Raw genomic sequence first — 15,828 nt, forward strand, 5'->3', positions numbered from 1 at the left:
GCTACAGTTGTAGCCACAGCTGCCCTGGGGCAGACTGACAGAAGCGAGGCTGCCATATTGCGCCATCGGCCTCTCTGACCAACACCAGTAGGCGGTCGTTGTGTCCTTGGGCAAGTGTCTTGCCCAAGGACACAACGACCAGGACAGAGACCCCGGGAATCAAACTGGCGACCTTCCGGTTACAGATGCGCTTCCCAGCCCCCTAAGCCACGGTCGCCCCAATTAATTAACATTAATTAACTAGTAAAACTAATACAAAACTTTGTAACTCACAATACTTTTCATGATAATGTTGTTGTCACCAGCTGTGCTCGGTCTAAAAGTACTGTTGCCACATGTAGCTACTAGGGGTGCAACGATACACAAAATTCACGGTTCGGTTCGATAGTTTTTCGATACAAAAAAAATGTTCATGCCTTTTTAATTTGTCATTTATTAAAATTATAAATATATATTTTAACTCAAAAGTACAGTTTTTAAATTTAATGTTGCTGAAATAACAAAGTAATAAAAAAATAAATCTATCTGATCGAGAAATCACTCATCTTTGGAAAAGAGAGTTTATTACAGAAAAATGGCTCTTTCCAAACTAAAAGCTATACTATTCGCTTCTTCTGGGCTATATTCTCAGCAGCATATTAAACATATCAGGTCCCCGTAAGGAGAATCATGTGCTAACGGCTGTCTAAATGACTCGGGTAAAGTTTGTAGCATGCGTGCTTGTTGTTTTTGTGTGCTTCCACTTGTCTTTGCACTAGGATGATGTCGGAGTAAATGTGCAGTCATATTCGTTGTGTTCCCACTAGTGCTGTCAGCGTTAATCTGAAATGACGTTAACGTCACAACACGGCAAATCTCCGTTAACGAGCTACCGCGGATCGCCCTGTGCGTGGGGCTGGACGGCCAACACGTTAACGAGCTAACTGTGCTAACATACTAGTTCCCACCAATGTAATTGAGCATTGCGTGGCACAACCGACATACCGTTTTACTTTTGTCCATGACGTGCTTACCTTCAGGGTCATACGTCACATGAAAACCAAAATAGTTCCAAACGCCAGATCTGAATTAGGGTGGGCGAGGTTCAATTTGCCATGTTGCAAGGAGAGCTTAACTTCTGTCTCGCTAGCTTGCCCCCCTGCGCTCAGTGAATCTGTGTTCGACTACTCCGCCTAGGCTGCACTGTCGAGCGCAGATCCACTGAGCGCTCAACACAGACAGCATCGTCAGAAGGAAAGTTGATAAAATAAATTAAAAATTTTGTATTGTTCGATACATATGCGTACCGAACCGAAAGCACTGTTCAATATCGATACGAGTATCGTTGCACCCCTAGTAGCTACTTGTTGTTGCTCTTATTCACCAGCTCCTCATAGTTTTTGTGTTCACAGACAAGGAAAGCTGCTCAAAACTGCCCTCTAATTTCATTACCTCAACTCTCTGATGTCTTTGGTTTGCTCAGTAGCCGCCTGCAATCCGCTGACTATCTACAAGACAGCACGGACCCTATGCAGTTGTTAGTTTAACAGGCGAACCTCGTTGCAAACATGAGGTAACATATATTGATTTCCACAGGTTTAAATTGTATCTGGAAACTTCATCGCGTCACACATATTCCTTTTTCTCGTCTTTCATGTCCTTTCTCCAGACTGATGGAGTAATAATAGCAAATATGAAATCATAAATAATATCAAGAGCAGGAATAAGATAAAACTTGATAGATCGGGCTATTGAACTTACATTCTGTATACAAACAGAGGCTGAAGCATTTTATTGGTTTACTGTTTAATCAGAATATTGTAGCAGCCAGTGACTGCTGTCAGGCTCTTAAATGATGGATGTCCCACTTGACCAAAGCTAGACAGTATGTTTTATTAGTTGTATCTCCCGGGGCTGAATCGTCGGAAGGAATTTTAGTCAACAGCCTAGAATTTGTGGTGTGTATGGCCCTGCAAAGATATGCCAATTATGCAATGAAAAAGTGAGATTTTATCAGTTATTGTCTTTAAATTGAACACTAAAGACCGAAATTTAAAACCTCTGTTAGATCCAATGTATTATAAACACCAATTATGAAAATCACTTCCTTGTGAGCATGAGCTAATAATTGAAATATAATAAGCATATTAATGTAGCCAGAGGAGTCTTTTTGAGGATTTTGACAGCTGCAGCCATACAGTCTTTATACAGTTCAGCGGCCACAACATTAGTGCCTGCAGGGATGCTGTTCACTTTGAATCACCGTTTTGTGCACAGACCTTTTAGCCTTCATCACGATGAAGTCTCAAATGGGTATTGTTTGTGAGAAAACCTGCTGTGGTTAAATGCACACGTTCAGTGTGTGGATAGTTTTTAGTAAAGTAAGCGGGCTCAGGATTTATTTACAACTGAGGACACAGTCTGAATCCTGCATTTAATGCCTTTACATTAAATGCAGCTTAGTAAAGCTTCTAAAAAGAATCTGGAAAGCTGTTGTTTTTTTTAATACGCACTGCATATCACCTGACTGTGTCCACAAGAAGAAAGCAGAAATCTGCATGCTGATGTCACTGGTCCACATTTGCATAATGTTTTATCAGAGTGTGTTTTTTTTGTCTCTCGCAAAAATGGACCTGCTCTTCTTGCCAGGCCACAATTATTGGACTACTTCTTAATAAATGTGCATAAAAACATTTATTTCCGTGATCAGATTCAAATTCAAAACAGAAAAGGTCCTTAAAAATGCCCTCGAGTCCCACACGATGAGATTTCTGCCAAACCTGTTTCACGTCGGGGGGATTTTTGATCACGAGCACTGAACATTTATGGCGTCTTTGGGTGCTGCCGGTTAATTCTGCTTGAACCAGATTTGAATCAAAAGCCCAAATAATATATAACTACACTGAGCATAGAGAGATATTGAAGCTATGTTTGTGAATGCACCAGTGCTGCATAAATAGATACATTAACACTCATGTCAAGTGCTAGAAATTACATTTCATGTGCTGGGTTTCAAGGTAAATTATCACAGTTGTAAAGATTGCTAAGAATAAAGCACCAAGCACATTTTCATTAAGAGCACCCCGGCTTGTCTTCAAGGTTAAGTTATGCACAGGGTGAAGTTTCTTCTGTGAAATTAAAGGGACACACATTCAGGCTGGTTTGCATACAGTAAAATTCAGAGAGACTGCCCTTTCCCAAAGAAGCGACTCCATTAGTTGTTTGCGCAAGCTCTTGTAATGACCTACCCTTGTATTTTAAAGTTAAGCAACCTCTAGAAGCTGTTTGAATAAATGCACATCAAATCTGTCCTGGTGTCATCACCTCTAGATTTAGGGGAACTCTGGACCCTGGTACCATCATGAAAGTCAAACCATGGTGGGTTTATTTCTAACCCTAACCAATAAATTTTCACGGTTAACTCAAACCAAGTAGTGTTTGTGCCTAAAATCAGCAACACATAGATATCACCAGAAATATGAAGAGATATTGAGATATCCAATTCTGTCCCCATCAAATTAGCCTACAAGACAGCCATGCACAGAAATCTAAACAGGCTGCATTTTGATGCAGATGACAGCCACTGTGACTGGTTATTGATTTGCACATTGCCTTTCTGAAACAAAAAGTGGTAAGTTGTCATTGTATCCAACTATCCATCTCCCATTTCCCCATTTTCATAGCTGTGCTAAGCCACGTACAGACAGCCGATTCCAACAGCTTCTCTCTTTTTTTTTGGATTGCAGTAATTTCAGTAAAAGTAGCTGTTGTTCAATATTAGCTCCAGCTCCAACACGACTCAGTTTCAGTCACAATTTGTTGAAAGAAATCAAAGCGATTCAACACTGCAGCGCAGACGTCTTACTGCCAGCATTTTGGAGGGAGGGGCAATTGCAGAGTAAAGAAAGTTAGACAAATCGGAATTGGCGACTGAAAATAATAATCAGCAACAGACCAAGCTGCACATCTCAAGGCAAAGTGAAAGTCATCAGAAAACAAGTCCAGTCTTGTGGTCAAAGCTTGGGTCCTGCATGCTCTTTAAACGTCAGAGGACTGGAGGTTTGGTATGAAGGTTTGAATAGTCAGATGATTTAAATATTAGTCCTGACAGTTTCTTTTTGTGCACTCGAACTGATATTCTATTCAGAACTGGCAGCGAATTAAGCCTCAAGCAAATGACAAATTATCACACTTAAAAGACTGAAAAATAATTAAGTAAAAACAACCTGTTCTGTTTCTAATGAATGTTCAACTCAGTGATGCATATGACATGTTAATGGGGTGTCTATCATTGCTTTATACCTCTTCAAAGTCAAAAAGCACTGTTAAAACAGCAGCACAAACATGTACTTGTGTTATAAATCTGCTCTCCTGATTGACCGCTGGGAGGAGAATATTCTCTGTGCTGTTCCAGCAGAGCTTTGTATTCATGTAGCCGGATACAAAGATCCGGGGACTCACTGGTGCCCTTCTCAGATTCTAACACCTAGATCTAGTTTCTCGAGGGCCAGGCGATGAAGGGCGTTTGTCCTGCTAAAATCCCATTAAAGCATATGGGACATAGAGGCTTTACCTTTCTTTAACGGAGTTTTCAATAATGCATGAAGTGGAACTAGAATATATAAAACACGAAGTCGTGGTTTTAAAGTACTCGATTTGATTTTTGTGAAACTTTTCTGTTAAGTGCTCACGTTCGCTCCCAGTTTTTTCTATCAGGAGTGAACAGGTCAACTGATGCTGTTCAATTTTATTACTCTTTTTGGCATGAAATTGCATCTCTGTTTCTGCCTGCTCACACCAGACACAGAAATTTTCATGGCTGCAGCCAGTAGATATGCACACGCGCGCACACACACACACACACACACACACACACACACACACACACACACACACACACACACACACACACACACACACACACACACACACAGAGTCACACAAACCTCTTCAAAATCTAAAAAGTCAGATGCAAATACGAACTCATTTTAAATGGGAAGCTTGCAGAATCTGTAATAAGTTAGATTAATAGCTGATTTTTAATGACACTGTCACCAGAGCTGCTTGCAGGATGTATGAGGCCTTTCCCTTTTGTTGATTAAATACCTGTGGCCATCACACAGCGGCAGGACTGAGACACTACATATGTTTCGTCTTTGCTGATTTAAAAGATGTGCAGCATATAATTATGCAAAGGTCAAACCGTGTGGGCTATTAGAAAGATCATACAGCTGTTATTATTATTATGGGAGCTCCAGCTTATGCAATCATGTAAATGACTTAAACAGACTTGTTTTTGTTTTAGCATATGCAGCTGGGTCTTGATTGTGTGCATATAAATGTGGACCAAATATGCCGTATGTAACTGAATACAGAGCATTTAATCGCTCGAGCAAATGTACAAATAGAAACACATTTTAGGGAGCAACATAAAAAAAAGGAGGATAATCTGCCTATTAGGGAGGCCGTCTATTCATACTCGAGTCGCGTATTCTGCGCTGCTGCTTTGGGACTCAGTTTTCTACCAGCCTGAACTTTCCTCTCAGCTCATTTGGAAACTGACATCCACTTTAAAACGGGATGATGAGCTGATGTGACTGTCCATAACTGAAACCATGTCTCGACTCCAACTGTGAATAATCTATTCCGCCTCTTAATTATGTATGCATACTGCTCCAGCCTCTTTCCCCACACTGCACTGTGAATCAAAATGGCAAGAATTACTTGGTCACACCCACCCGGGCTCGTACCCTGTGATTGCACTCGCACGAGGTTTTTGGGAAAATTGAGCCCCAGTTTGTGAAGCAAAGTGTTGTGAAATGCTTTTGCTGTGACATAAAGGATGGATGGATTTCTCCCAAAAATGAATACATGCAGCCATTCGTGGAAAGGCAATAAAAAGTAGGTTTCCGTGGCAAACACCTTTAAATCCATTAGAAATCAATCGCGAATACCTCAGCCGGCGGGGACCAGCTGCGCAATCTAAAAGCACAATTTTGAAATTCCTGTTTTTGTTTCTTTTTCATCCATGTGAGGGACACTGTTTATCTCAGGAAAAAAAACAGCACACTTCATCTGAATTCATGAGGATAGAGAGGAGGGTTTTTTTTAAAGCCCCGAAACCGACATTTAAATGAAACTGGAAATCCAGAAAATGAAAATACGTTCTAACCTGATCTGCCTCATTCCAAAAAATTATTTCATTTTCACTTGAAACATGGTGATAGAGTTCATGTCACAGCCACGGCGACCCGATAACATTTCTGTGACCGCCGAAAAAGATGTAAGGTGATTGGGATGCGTGGAATAGGAATGAAATACGAGGAGAGGGCAGAGATTAGGAGGGGCGGTCGGGGATTTTTGCGCTCATATTGCAGTGAGATCTCAGAGTGACAATAAGTGTCTAAGATTGTAATTCAAAGCATGACTGCAGAGGGCTTGTAGGAAATAGTTTGTATGTACAAAAAGTACTCTAATCTCCATTTAAACTCTGCTCAGACCCTTGAAAATGAATTCTACTTTAAGGGGCACTCTTCCCTCTTAAAGTGAGCAGAATTACTTTCAGGAAAACTTTAGAATTTGCCAGAAAAGTGGGTATTATTTGAAATAATTCACCCCTAAACTGGTTTGTTTAGAAAAGTTCTGCAAATTTGGCCTGATGTCCTCACCATCTGCCTCTTAGAGGGTTTTCCAAAACATCAAGGTCCCTCTTGCGCTGAATTGTTTAATTCAGATTAGAATAATGACCCCGCCAGCATCCTGCCGGCACAGCACAGCAGCTCCGTCTTCAGATTGAGTTGTTCAGTCAATCAATCAATCAATCAATCAATCAAAGCTTTATTCGTCACATGCAGGTTGCCCTGCAGTGAAATAGGACCCCCCCCCCCCGACCTTACACATATAGCACAAACATTACATGGGGATACAGGTCAGAGATTGGTAGAATCAGAAAAAAACATTGAAATGTACACTACACTGGGGAAAGTACAAGAGGAAAAAAAGAGACCCCTACTCATGCTATGCTTCCATGGTAGGACAGCATGAGAACAGGAAACAAAAAAACTCCTCTGCACAAGAAGCACATAAATGTCCACAGCACAACATTGTGAAGACATGACAAGCCACAGGGGTGGGTGGGGGTTGAGGAGTAATCCGAAGCGAACACAGCAGCCACCCTGCACAGCGCTACCATTCCAGCGCGGCACACAGACCCGCCGTGCTGCCCCTTCAGGAAACAAGCATCGAAGTCAATCACAGATTCAATATTTACTTGACGATTCAATATTTACCGAGGCGCTTTGCAGCACGCGTGACTGAGGAATGCAGCGGCGAGGATCCTATCAAACACTCGTTACATCACGCATTTAAGGGTGAGATTGGGAGGGAGGAGGAGAGGATGGAGGATGTCTCATCTATTGCAACGAGACGCTGATGCAAGGTGTGCTGGAACCGAGCCTGATCCGCTGCTCGAAACGTGTTCCCGTTTTGTGTCGGATTCACTCGACTGGTTACACACATCTTGTCAGATGTGTATCAGCATTGCAAGAGAATGACTCACATTTAAAGTTTAACCTTCAGTATAAATATTTTAAAAAACAATATTCTTAGACATATATAGCTGGGGGAATGAGTCTTGTTCCTGTTGCCCCAGAGGACAGATGTCTTACACTACTGTAGGTCTGCTCCTTTTAGCTGGATGCACAGCACTGTGAATATTGGATCCTTGTGGAGTGTGGCTGTATACATGGAGCACGGTTGGAAGGGTGCATGCCAATAGCTTCGCCTCCGCCTAGCACTTGTTGCATCAACCTCAGAAGTATATTGTTTGATCCCTGAGTTTGATTAGTTTTTTATTTTTTATTTTACTGCTGTCAAAAGAAACATTTTGGTCTACTTAGCTCCTTATGTGCTTCTGCATTTATCTGCAATATCTATATGAAAAAAGAAAGCCAAAAACATAAAGACATTCAGACGCAGATACTTTGTAGTCTGGGAGCGAAGCTGCAATAGTAGAGTGCTTTGAACTGAAACATAAAGTGCACATAGCGCTGTAATAATTTACGTTCAAGCTCGCAGGAAGATGGGAGAAGTGGAGAGAGAAATCAAAACTGAGAATGGATTAAATTAATGGCCAAACATCTGAAAACATGGGTCCAGAAAAATATTCCTCTCCTGTTCTGCTCTTTTACTGTGTCTCAGTCCCTCAAATAAAATACACACACTACAGGCTTTTTACTAAAACTAAAAGCAGATGTAGGTAAACCATAGATATATAGATATATTTACCATGTAGTTGCACTGCACCCGCCAGCAGGCGTCAATCACAACCCACAGAGTTTGAAATGCCACAGCAGGGTGAGCCGTACTCTGAGATGGATAAATAAATAAATACAGTTGGGTTTTCATTTAATTCATTTTTTTTCTTATTTCCAAGATCAGACTTCCGCGCAGTTTGTTTAATGTTTTGCCGCTCTGAGCAGCCACTTCATTTCCTTTGGGCATTGCATTGTAAGACAGTAGAGCACATAAATAACACACTCAAAAATCAAGCATTTGCTAGAATGCGCGCCAACTCTCGGGTATAACTCCAGTTTCTTTAATCTCGGTTGTTATTTTTGCCGGCTTCACAGTCATTTCTGTTTACTGTAAAATTATACTTGTCAAGATAACTGTCCAGATGAGATGGAGAAAGAGGAAAAAGTGGTCCAGCTGATTAGACAAACACATCAGAACTGTCAAATGTATTTAGCGGAAGCGTCTCTTGTAAACATCGTTAATCCATTCGACTGACTCGGTGAAGGTTTGTGAGTGACATTATTGATTGTTTGCTTGCAAATAAAATCTAATGACATCTATTTGTCAGAGAAAACTACTCATTCAGCATAAAATGTGTTCCTGTAAATGATGTTTTTGGTATTTTTGTGCACTGGTCAAAAAAAAATCAAAGGAACACTTTGGAAACACATCAGATTTCAGTGAGAAAAGACAGTCGTGCTGGATACTGATGACTGGAAATGAAATCAACATACAGAGGGCTGAATTCACAGAAACACAGAAAATCAAAGTGAAAATAATGATGTGGCAAGCTAGAGAGTACAAAAACGATATGTTAGAAGCAGTCAGGATGTCAGGCCCTCAGGCCACCCTCATGAAGTCTGTTCCTGATTGTTTGATCAGAGACATTCACACCAGTGTCCTGCTGGAGGTCATTTTGTAGCTCAGGCAGCGCTCATCCTGTTCCTCCCTGCACAAAGGAGCAGATACCGGTCCTGTAATCTCCTCCATGTTTTTGAGACTGTGCGGGAGACATAGCAAACCTGTTGGCTATGGCACGTATTCATGTGCTATCCTGGAGAAGTTGGACTACCTGTGCAACCTCTGTAGGGTCCAGGTATCACCTCATGCTACCAGTAGTGACACTGACTCTAGCCAAATGCAAAACTAGTGAAAAACAGCCCAAAAATATCAGGAGGGAAAATGTCAGTGTCCTCTACCTGTACAAACATTCCTGTTTTGGGGCTTGTCTCATTGTTGCCCCTCTAGTGCACTTGTTGTTAATGTCATTAACACGAAAGCAGATGAAACTTGTTAACAACCCCCCTCTGATACTTAACTGACCAGATCAATATCCCACAAGTTTAAATGACTTGATGCTGATAAAAGCTGTTCCCTTTGTTTGTTTCATTTTCTGAGCAGTTTATGTTATTATTGTGGTTGTAATGTGTGGCTTCACTTCAAACCCCTTTAAAATTTAAAAATGCATTGAGACGAACCAGTTGTCTTTTAGTTTTTTGCTAAAAATGATACAATAAGATATATTTGTGATAAGTAAAAGCATCTTTGTGTGAACCCCTTGTGTAGAAATTGTAGTCGCCACTAAATGTTTCTGGTAACTATCGATCAGTACTTAGAGGAGATTTCGTCTCCTCTAACAAAAGCTTCAGCGTTTGATGTTGGCGGGTTTCCTGCTTCCTTCAGCTCATTCCAAAACATTTCTATAGGATTAAGGTCAGGACTTTGACTTGGTCGTTCCAAACCATTGGCTTTATTCTTCTTTCACTAATCTTTGGCTGTGGGTCATGGTCTTACTGCATGACTCACTTTCTCTTGAAATTCAGTTCGCAGGGAAATGTCCTGACATTTTCTTTAAGAAATCGCTGGTGGAATTCAGAATTCATTGCTTCCCCTTTTGAAGGTAAGCTAACCTGGCACAAATGGAGAAAAACAGACCTAAACCATCATACTGATACAGATGACAGTAACTGCAGGTGGGATAAGGTTCTTATGCTGGATTATTGTGTCTTTCTTTCTCCAAACATGAAGTGTCTTATTTAAACCAAAATTTGTTGCATTATTCCAAAAGCCTTCAGGTTTGTTCTCGTGATCTTTGGAAAACAACAGACAGGCAGCAGCTTCTCTTTTTGAGAGCAGAATCTTTCTCACTGCAGCCAAGCTATGCACAGATTCAGATTTCAGTGCTCTCTTGAACTCATGAATATGAACATTAGCCAATGTGAGAAAGACCTTTAGCTGGTTACAGGCTACCTTTGCATAATCACTGACCTCCCACACTATACCTTGCTCTTGCTGTGATCTCTTCTGTGGAGGGCAACAACGGTCTTGAATCTTTTGAATCAATGCACTCGAAACTTTGTCTGAAGCCCTTTGAAAGCGTGTTTGTTTATTTACCTCCAGAAGCTTCCACTTGAGCCCAGTGGTTCTCAAATTCTGGCGGGTGGGGGGCACAACTCAAGCGAACCTTTAATGCTAGTCTGTAGAAATAATCCTAAAGAAAGAAAATAATGGGAATCTGGTCTTTAAGTGATAACGTATGAACCCTGCTTCCGGGTCCAAACTACTCTGCATTTATTAAGGCTACTGGGATTTTAACATATTATAATGCTCGGTATCTTGTTCTATTTAATCTGAACACATCCCATGAAAAAAAGGCAATGATCACTGTTGGGCTCTCTTGGTTTTTATTACCACTGTTCAATTTAAAGCTCTGTTTTTAAAACCTTACAATGTAACTACAGCCCAGCCCATGCAGCAGTATATTAATGACTAACTTCATATTGTGGATGAATTATCTCAATTGTTCACTGTGTTTATATTATGCTAACCATAGCTCTGTAGCCCGCCACCACGTAGCACATCGTTATATACCAGCTAGCCCAACATCAGTAGCACTACAAACATCGCTGCTGTTTAGTTTTCTGTCTTCATTTATTTTGGAAGTGATAGCAGAGCTGTACGTTTTAATTTTTCAGAAATCTCTCAGTCAGAACATGGTGTGTCATCTTTAGATGGAAGCTAGCAAGTTAACTTCCTGCTAACTTCTAACTCTGTTAAATTTCATAAATCCTCTTTTCATGGATGCCTGGATGTTAAACTTAATTGTTACACCTGGTAAAGCAGCAACGCTGATCATTTTATTAAAGATGAAAGGATTTAGACAGTTTTTAACTCTCGGTGATGCCGCAGTGTTTGTTTAACTTTAAAGCGGAGTTTGGACCCAGAAATGGCTAATTATGTCAGACTTAAACACCAGGTTGGACACACAGGTGCGTAAAGTCAGGGAAAATGAGACTAGGGGAAACCTCAAAGAAGGCACAAAGAACAAATAACTATCAAAATAAAGAAGGAAGTGAAACATGATAACTGAATTGAAAAACAAACACGAATTTACTGACACAAGAGGATGAAAAATAAACTCTAAAGAAACAGGAACTGAAAATGGAACAAACCAGCAATATGAACAGAACTATAACCAGGAAAGTAAGTAATACAATCACCAGAAAATACTCAAAATAAAGCAAAACTATAAAGTCCATAAACACGAGATGCTGTGGCAGTATGTTCAAAGCTCATGTTATGTTATTTTCTTGCTGTGAAACCAGTTCAGTCAAGTAGAAAGTAAGACACATCCAGCCAAGCTTGAGCTTTGCTAATATGACAAAGCATAAGCATCAGTAAAATATGTCAAATGTACATGTACTTCGTTGCTTTCTACTATAGATGAAAAGAGCTATAAAATGAGATCCTAGTTGTAACAAACTAAAATGATCTTTTGTTTTTACATGTGCGACTGCATGACGAACTGAATCCACACCAAGTCTTCTTTGAAACAAACAAAACCTCTCTCCCATCAGTCTTTGGCTCTCTGAGGTGCAGCGCTTACGTGCTTTACATCTGCTTTCTGTCAATAACCGCTCTGATTCTTAACTACCCACAATGGATCAGTAACCGGTTGATCTCATGCCCCCTTTCTGCTCTCCCTACGCAAGCACACGCGTACTTTAAACTGCACGTTTGTTGTTGTTGCTGTTGGTGGTGGTGGTTGGCTTTTGTTTTTTTTTCTTCCATAGTGATTCTCTCAAGGCTTTGATCAAATATAGAATAGAAGCTGCTCCCTCAAATCCACGTCTTCCTCCTCCATCTCATCTGCCTCTGAGTACCGTTGGAAGAAGTCATTCCCCATACACTTCTGTATAAATACAGACATGCACCATACAAATACATGATATATGAAAAGTGTTTACGCTTCATATATTCATATAGTTTCATTTTTTGTTGAAAATATACCCCACAAAAAATTTCCTGGCAAATTGACTCAGCAACAGCCGTAGAAAGAAGATTTAGGAGAGGGTGAGAGAGGGAGAGAGGCCTGTTGAAGGGACAGACAGTCCGATTGAGAGAGGAAGCAAACGGGAATTGGAGACAGAGATGAAGAGAAATGAAGTGAGACAGAGGGAATTGGGGGGGGGGGGGGAAGGTGAGCGACAAGAGAGATGAAGGAGAGAGAGTGTGTGTGTGTGTGTGTGTGGGTGGGTGTGTGTGTGTGTGTGTGTGTGTGTGTGTGTGGGTGGGTGGGGGGGAAGGATAAACTATTTGTCACGCTGCTGACGGAGAGAGATTGAAAAAGAAGGAGTGGGAGAGAAGAGTGGAGGTTGTCTTGATATAATGCTTTCTTATGCTCTTAAAGTACCGCTGTAGTCTGTCTACTTAGCTCCAGCTCTGGCTTGTTTTGTTGCTTATTTCCTTTCTCTTCTTCTTTTTTTCCTCCTTTTCTTTATTTCCCTTTTGTCCTTCCTTCCTCGTCTGCCCTCCCCGCAGGCACGTCTATAATCCAGGTGACGGCGACAGATGCTGATGACCCGACGTATGGGAACAGCGCCAAGCTCGTGTACACACTGGTGCAGGGCCAGCAGTACTTCTCTGTCGATCCCCAGACAGGTGAGCGTGCTTATGTGCGTTTGCGTGTAACACACGTGGGCGGACGAATGTAAAAGATGCGCAGATCTCAGAAGGCAAACACGCACGCATGCAGCAGGAAAGCGACATACGTGCAAGATGTTCAGGAGCGAACAGCTGAGCTCGGTCTTCACAGTACCCGACATGTCTGTGCTGTGTGACGGCCTAAGGAGACGCACACGTGTGTGTGAGACACAGGTGGAGTGAAACACTGGGGAACCCGTGGACCTGCATGCATGAGTACAGAAACATGTCTCTGACTTTCTCACACACACACACACTGAAAGCAACACTTCCCCCCCAGTGCAACTCCCATTCTCTTGTCACACTTAGTCATCCATCTTTCTCTCTTCCCCTTTTCCCACTTGTGCCCCATCAAACACATACACACTTGCTCTTTCAAGCACACCCCCCCTCCCCCCACCTCCACCTCTTTCCCCCTCTGCGGTTCGCTCCAGCATGAGCTGGCAGAAATGTATTCACGCTGCCAGGCTGCGTGTGCCGAACAACAGCCTAATATTATTATTTCTGGGTGAAGCAAAAGCGAAAAAGACACGTTTAAAGACACACGTCAGCGAAGGCTTATGATCTCTGATGCAGGGCAGATTACAAAAGGGCTTCAAGAAGGCGTCTGGCGTGCCTGTTGTCACCGTGTCGGAGTCTCGCACACGTCACCTGAGGGCAAAAAGTTTTATTGTCGAGCGTTTAGGGGTTGAGGGCGGAGGAGGGCGCTTTATTTATTAATTTATTTATTTAACTTTATGATGATTACTTTTTTAGCAGTCTACCTTGGAGGGGACTTTTAGCTCTGTTTAGTCAGAAATGGAGCACTGACTGTCTTGATGTTGTAGGTGCTGTTTTGATAGGCAGCGCGCATTGAAGAGACATTAAGTTTCACAGTAAAACTCCATATCTATTAACTTTTTCAGATTTTTGTTTTCTGTCTGCCTGTAGAAGTGAGAGCCTCCATGTGAGCGTTTATTTTGCCCACACAGTCACAGGTGGCCAGCACTCGTGTTTTGCTCATTGAATGTCAATGCCTGGTAATTGATTGCCTCGGCACGTGAGGACCTCTCAAATAACCAAAGGGAGCTGCAGGACTCTTTGAAATATAAGCCTAATTCCACACAGTGTGTATTAGCCGTGACACTGTGCTTTCAGAAGAGCTTCAGCATTCCGAACATGTCCGCTCTCCTCTTCTCGACTCCCTATCTCCCTCTTTTCAATCACCCCCCATTTCTCGTCGGTTCCATCACCGAGGGTCTTTTTCAGAATGTGCACTCGGAGGCGAGCGTGTTCGCTCATACATTTACTTTGTTTGTTTATGAATTCTGCTCAGAAAGCTCGACATATTTCTGCCTGTTCGTTCGTTAGCATTCAAAAGCAGCCCAGGCTGAATGTGATTCACCTTGAGCTGCCAAGTCATCCAGGCCGGTGTTTTTTGGTTGATGCTTGGCGAGAGCGGGCAGAATTTGATGTGCAACATCCAATCACATGTAGCAGAATGAGGTCATTTGCACGGGGGAGGTGATCGATGTCGAACACGAGTAAATGATTCGTCTTTGTGTGCCGCTAAAGAGCATGAGACACAGAACGTGATTTTATGCTCTGTCAGCATGTCTATCTGCTGCAGCGTGGTGATTTGTCTTTTCCAGATGAGCCCCCTTTTCACATATCTGTTTATGTACGTGTGTTTCTGTGCGCCTTCAACGGGACATTAAGTTATATATTGTAGCTGTCAAATGGAAAGTGAGTGTCTCCAAAATGTCAGAAAAACTGCCACATTGTCAGGAAAAGCAGCTCGGTGACGGCGCACGTCGATATCGTCCAATAGGCTGTGAAAGGGCAAAGCAGAACTTTAAAAACACTCCGATTAAACTCAAATTACGGGCTTTTAACACAGAAACAAATTGAGGATTGCTTTGGAAATGATAAAACAACTGCTATAAGTGGTAACTTTACAGTTTATTGTGTCGTAAGCTGAATTTTATACGCCATAAACTGGTCTGTTGTTTAAGTACACCAGTAAAATTACAGTTCTGTTGTCATGGGAAGGATGAGTAAACCACCGTACCAACAGAGATGCCACCATCTAAAATTAAAGCAAGTTTATTTGTTGAAGGTGCTGCCATGCTGTTTGTGTAAAGTTTGAATGAATTTGATATCATTTCTTGTGTTTCCTGATGTTTTCCTTTCACCGTGTCGGCCATGCTCCTCTGTCTCTGCCCTCCTGTTTGTCTCCGTGTTAGTTTTTCGTACTTTCATAGTTTTTTTTTGTTTGTTTTGCTTTGATATCTTTTACTTTTTTGTGCGCTTGACAGTTTTCTCTCTCCCTCGGTCAGTTGTCCGTCCATCTGTTTGCCCTCCACTTCTCCTCATGTTCCCAGGTTGTTCTTTGTGCTTTCCTCTACTTTTTTATTGTTTTGTTTTTTTTACCTTATTTGTTTTAAAGCTCACTTGTTGGTGTCTAAACCTTCTACACACATAACAGAACCTTACCCAATTGATTTCAGTGCATTGTAAAAGTAACTTGATTGGTGGATGTCAGGACTTTTAAATTAATCATTTATGAGAATAGTTACACATACAGTCAAG

At 41.6% G+C, this 15,828-nt stretch overlaps 1 protein-coding gene across 3 annotated transcripts in view; it reads left to right on the forward strand.

Annotated features, from left to right (window-relative positions):
* The window catches only part of cdh24b (cadherin 24, type 2b), a 169,935-nt gene that overhangs the window by 81,096 nt on the left and 73,011 nt on the right, over window positions 1-15,828 (forward strand). For 2 of the 3 annotated variants that reach the window (XM_085388332.1, XM_085388333.1), the window contains exon 4: window positions 13,096-13,215. The exons of the other annotated variant lie outside the window; for it this stretch is intronic. In XM_085388332.1, coding sequence (XP_085244458.1) covers window positions 13,096-13,215 — 120 coding nt within the window. The remainder of the gene's footprint in view (window positions 1-13,095; window positions 13,216-15,828) is intronic. 3 annotated transcript variants of the gene reach the window in all.

The sequence above is a fragment of the Rhamphochromis longiceps genome, linkage group LG18, assembly GCF_057381845.1.
Source record: "Rhamphochromis longiceps isolate RC_006_pf linkage group LG18, R_longiceps_female_GT1.1, whole genome shotgun sequence".
Classification (NCBI taxonomy): domain Eukaryota; kingdom Metazoa; phylum Chordata; class Actinopteri; order Cichliformes; family Cichlidae; genus Rhamphochromis; species Rhamphochromis longiceps.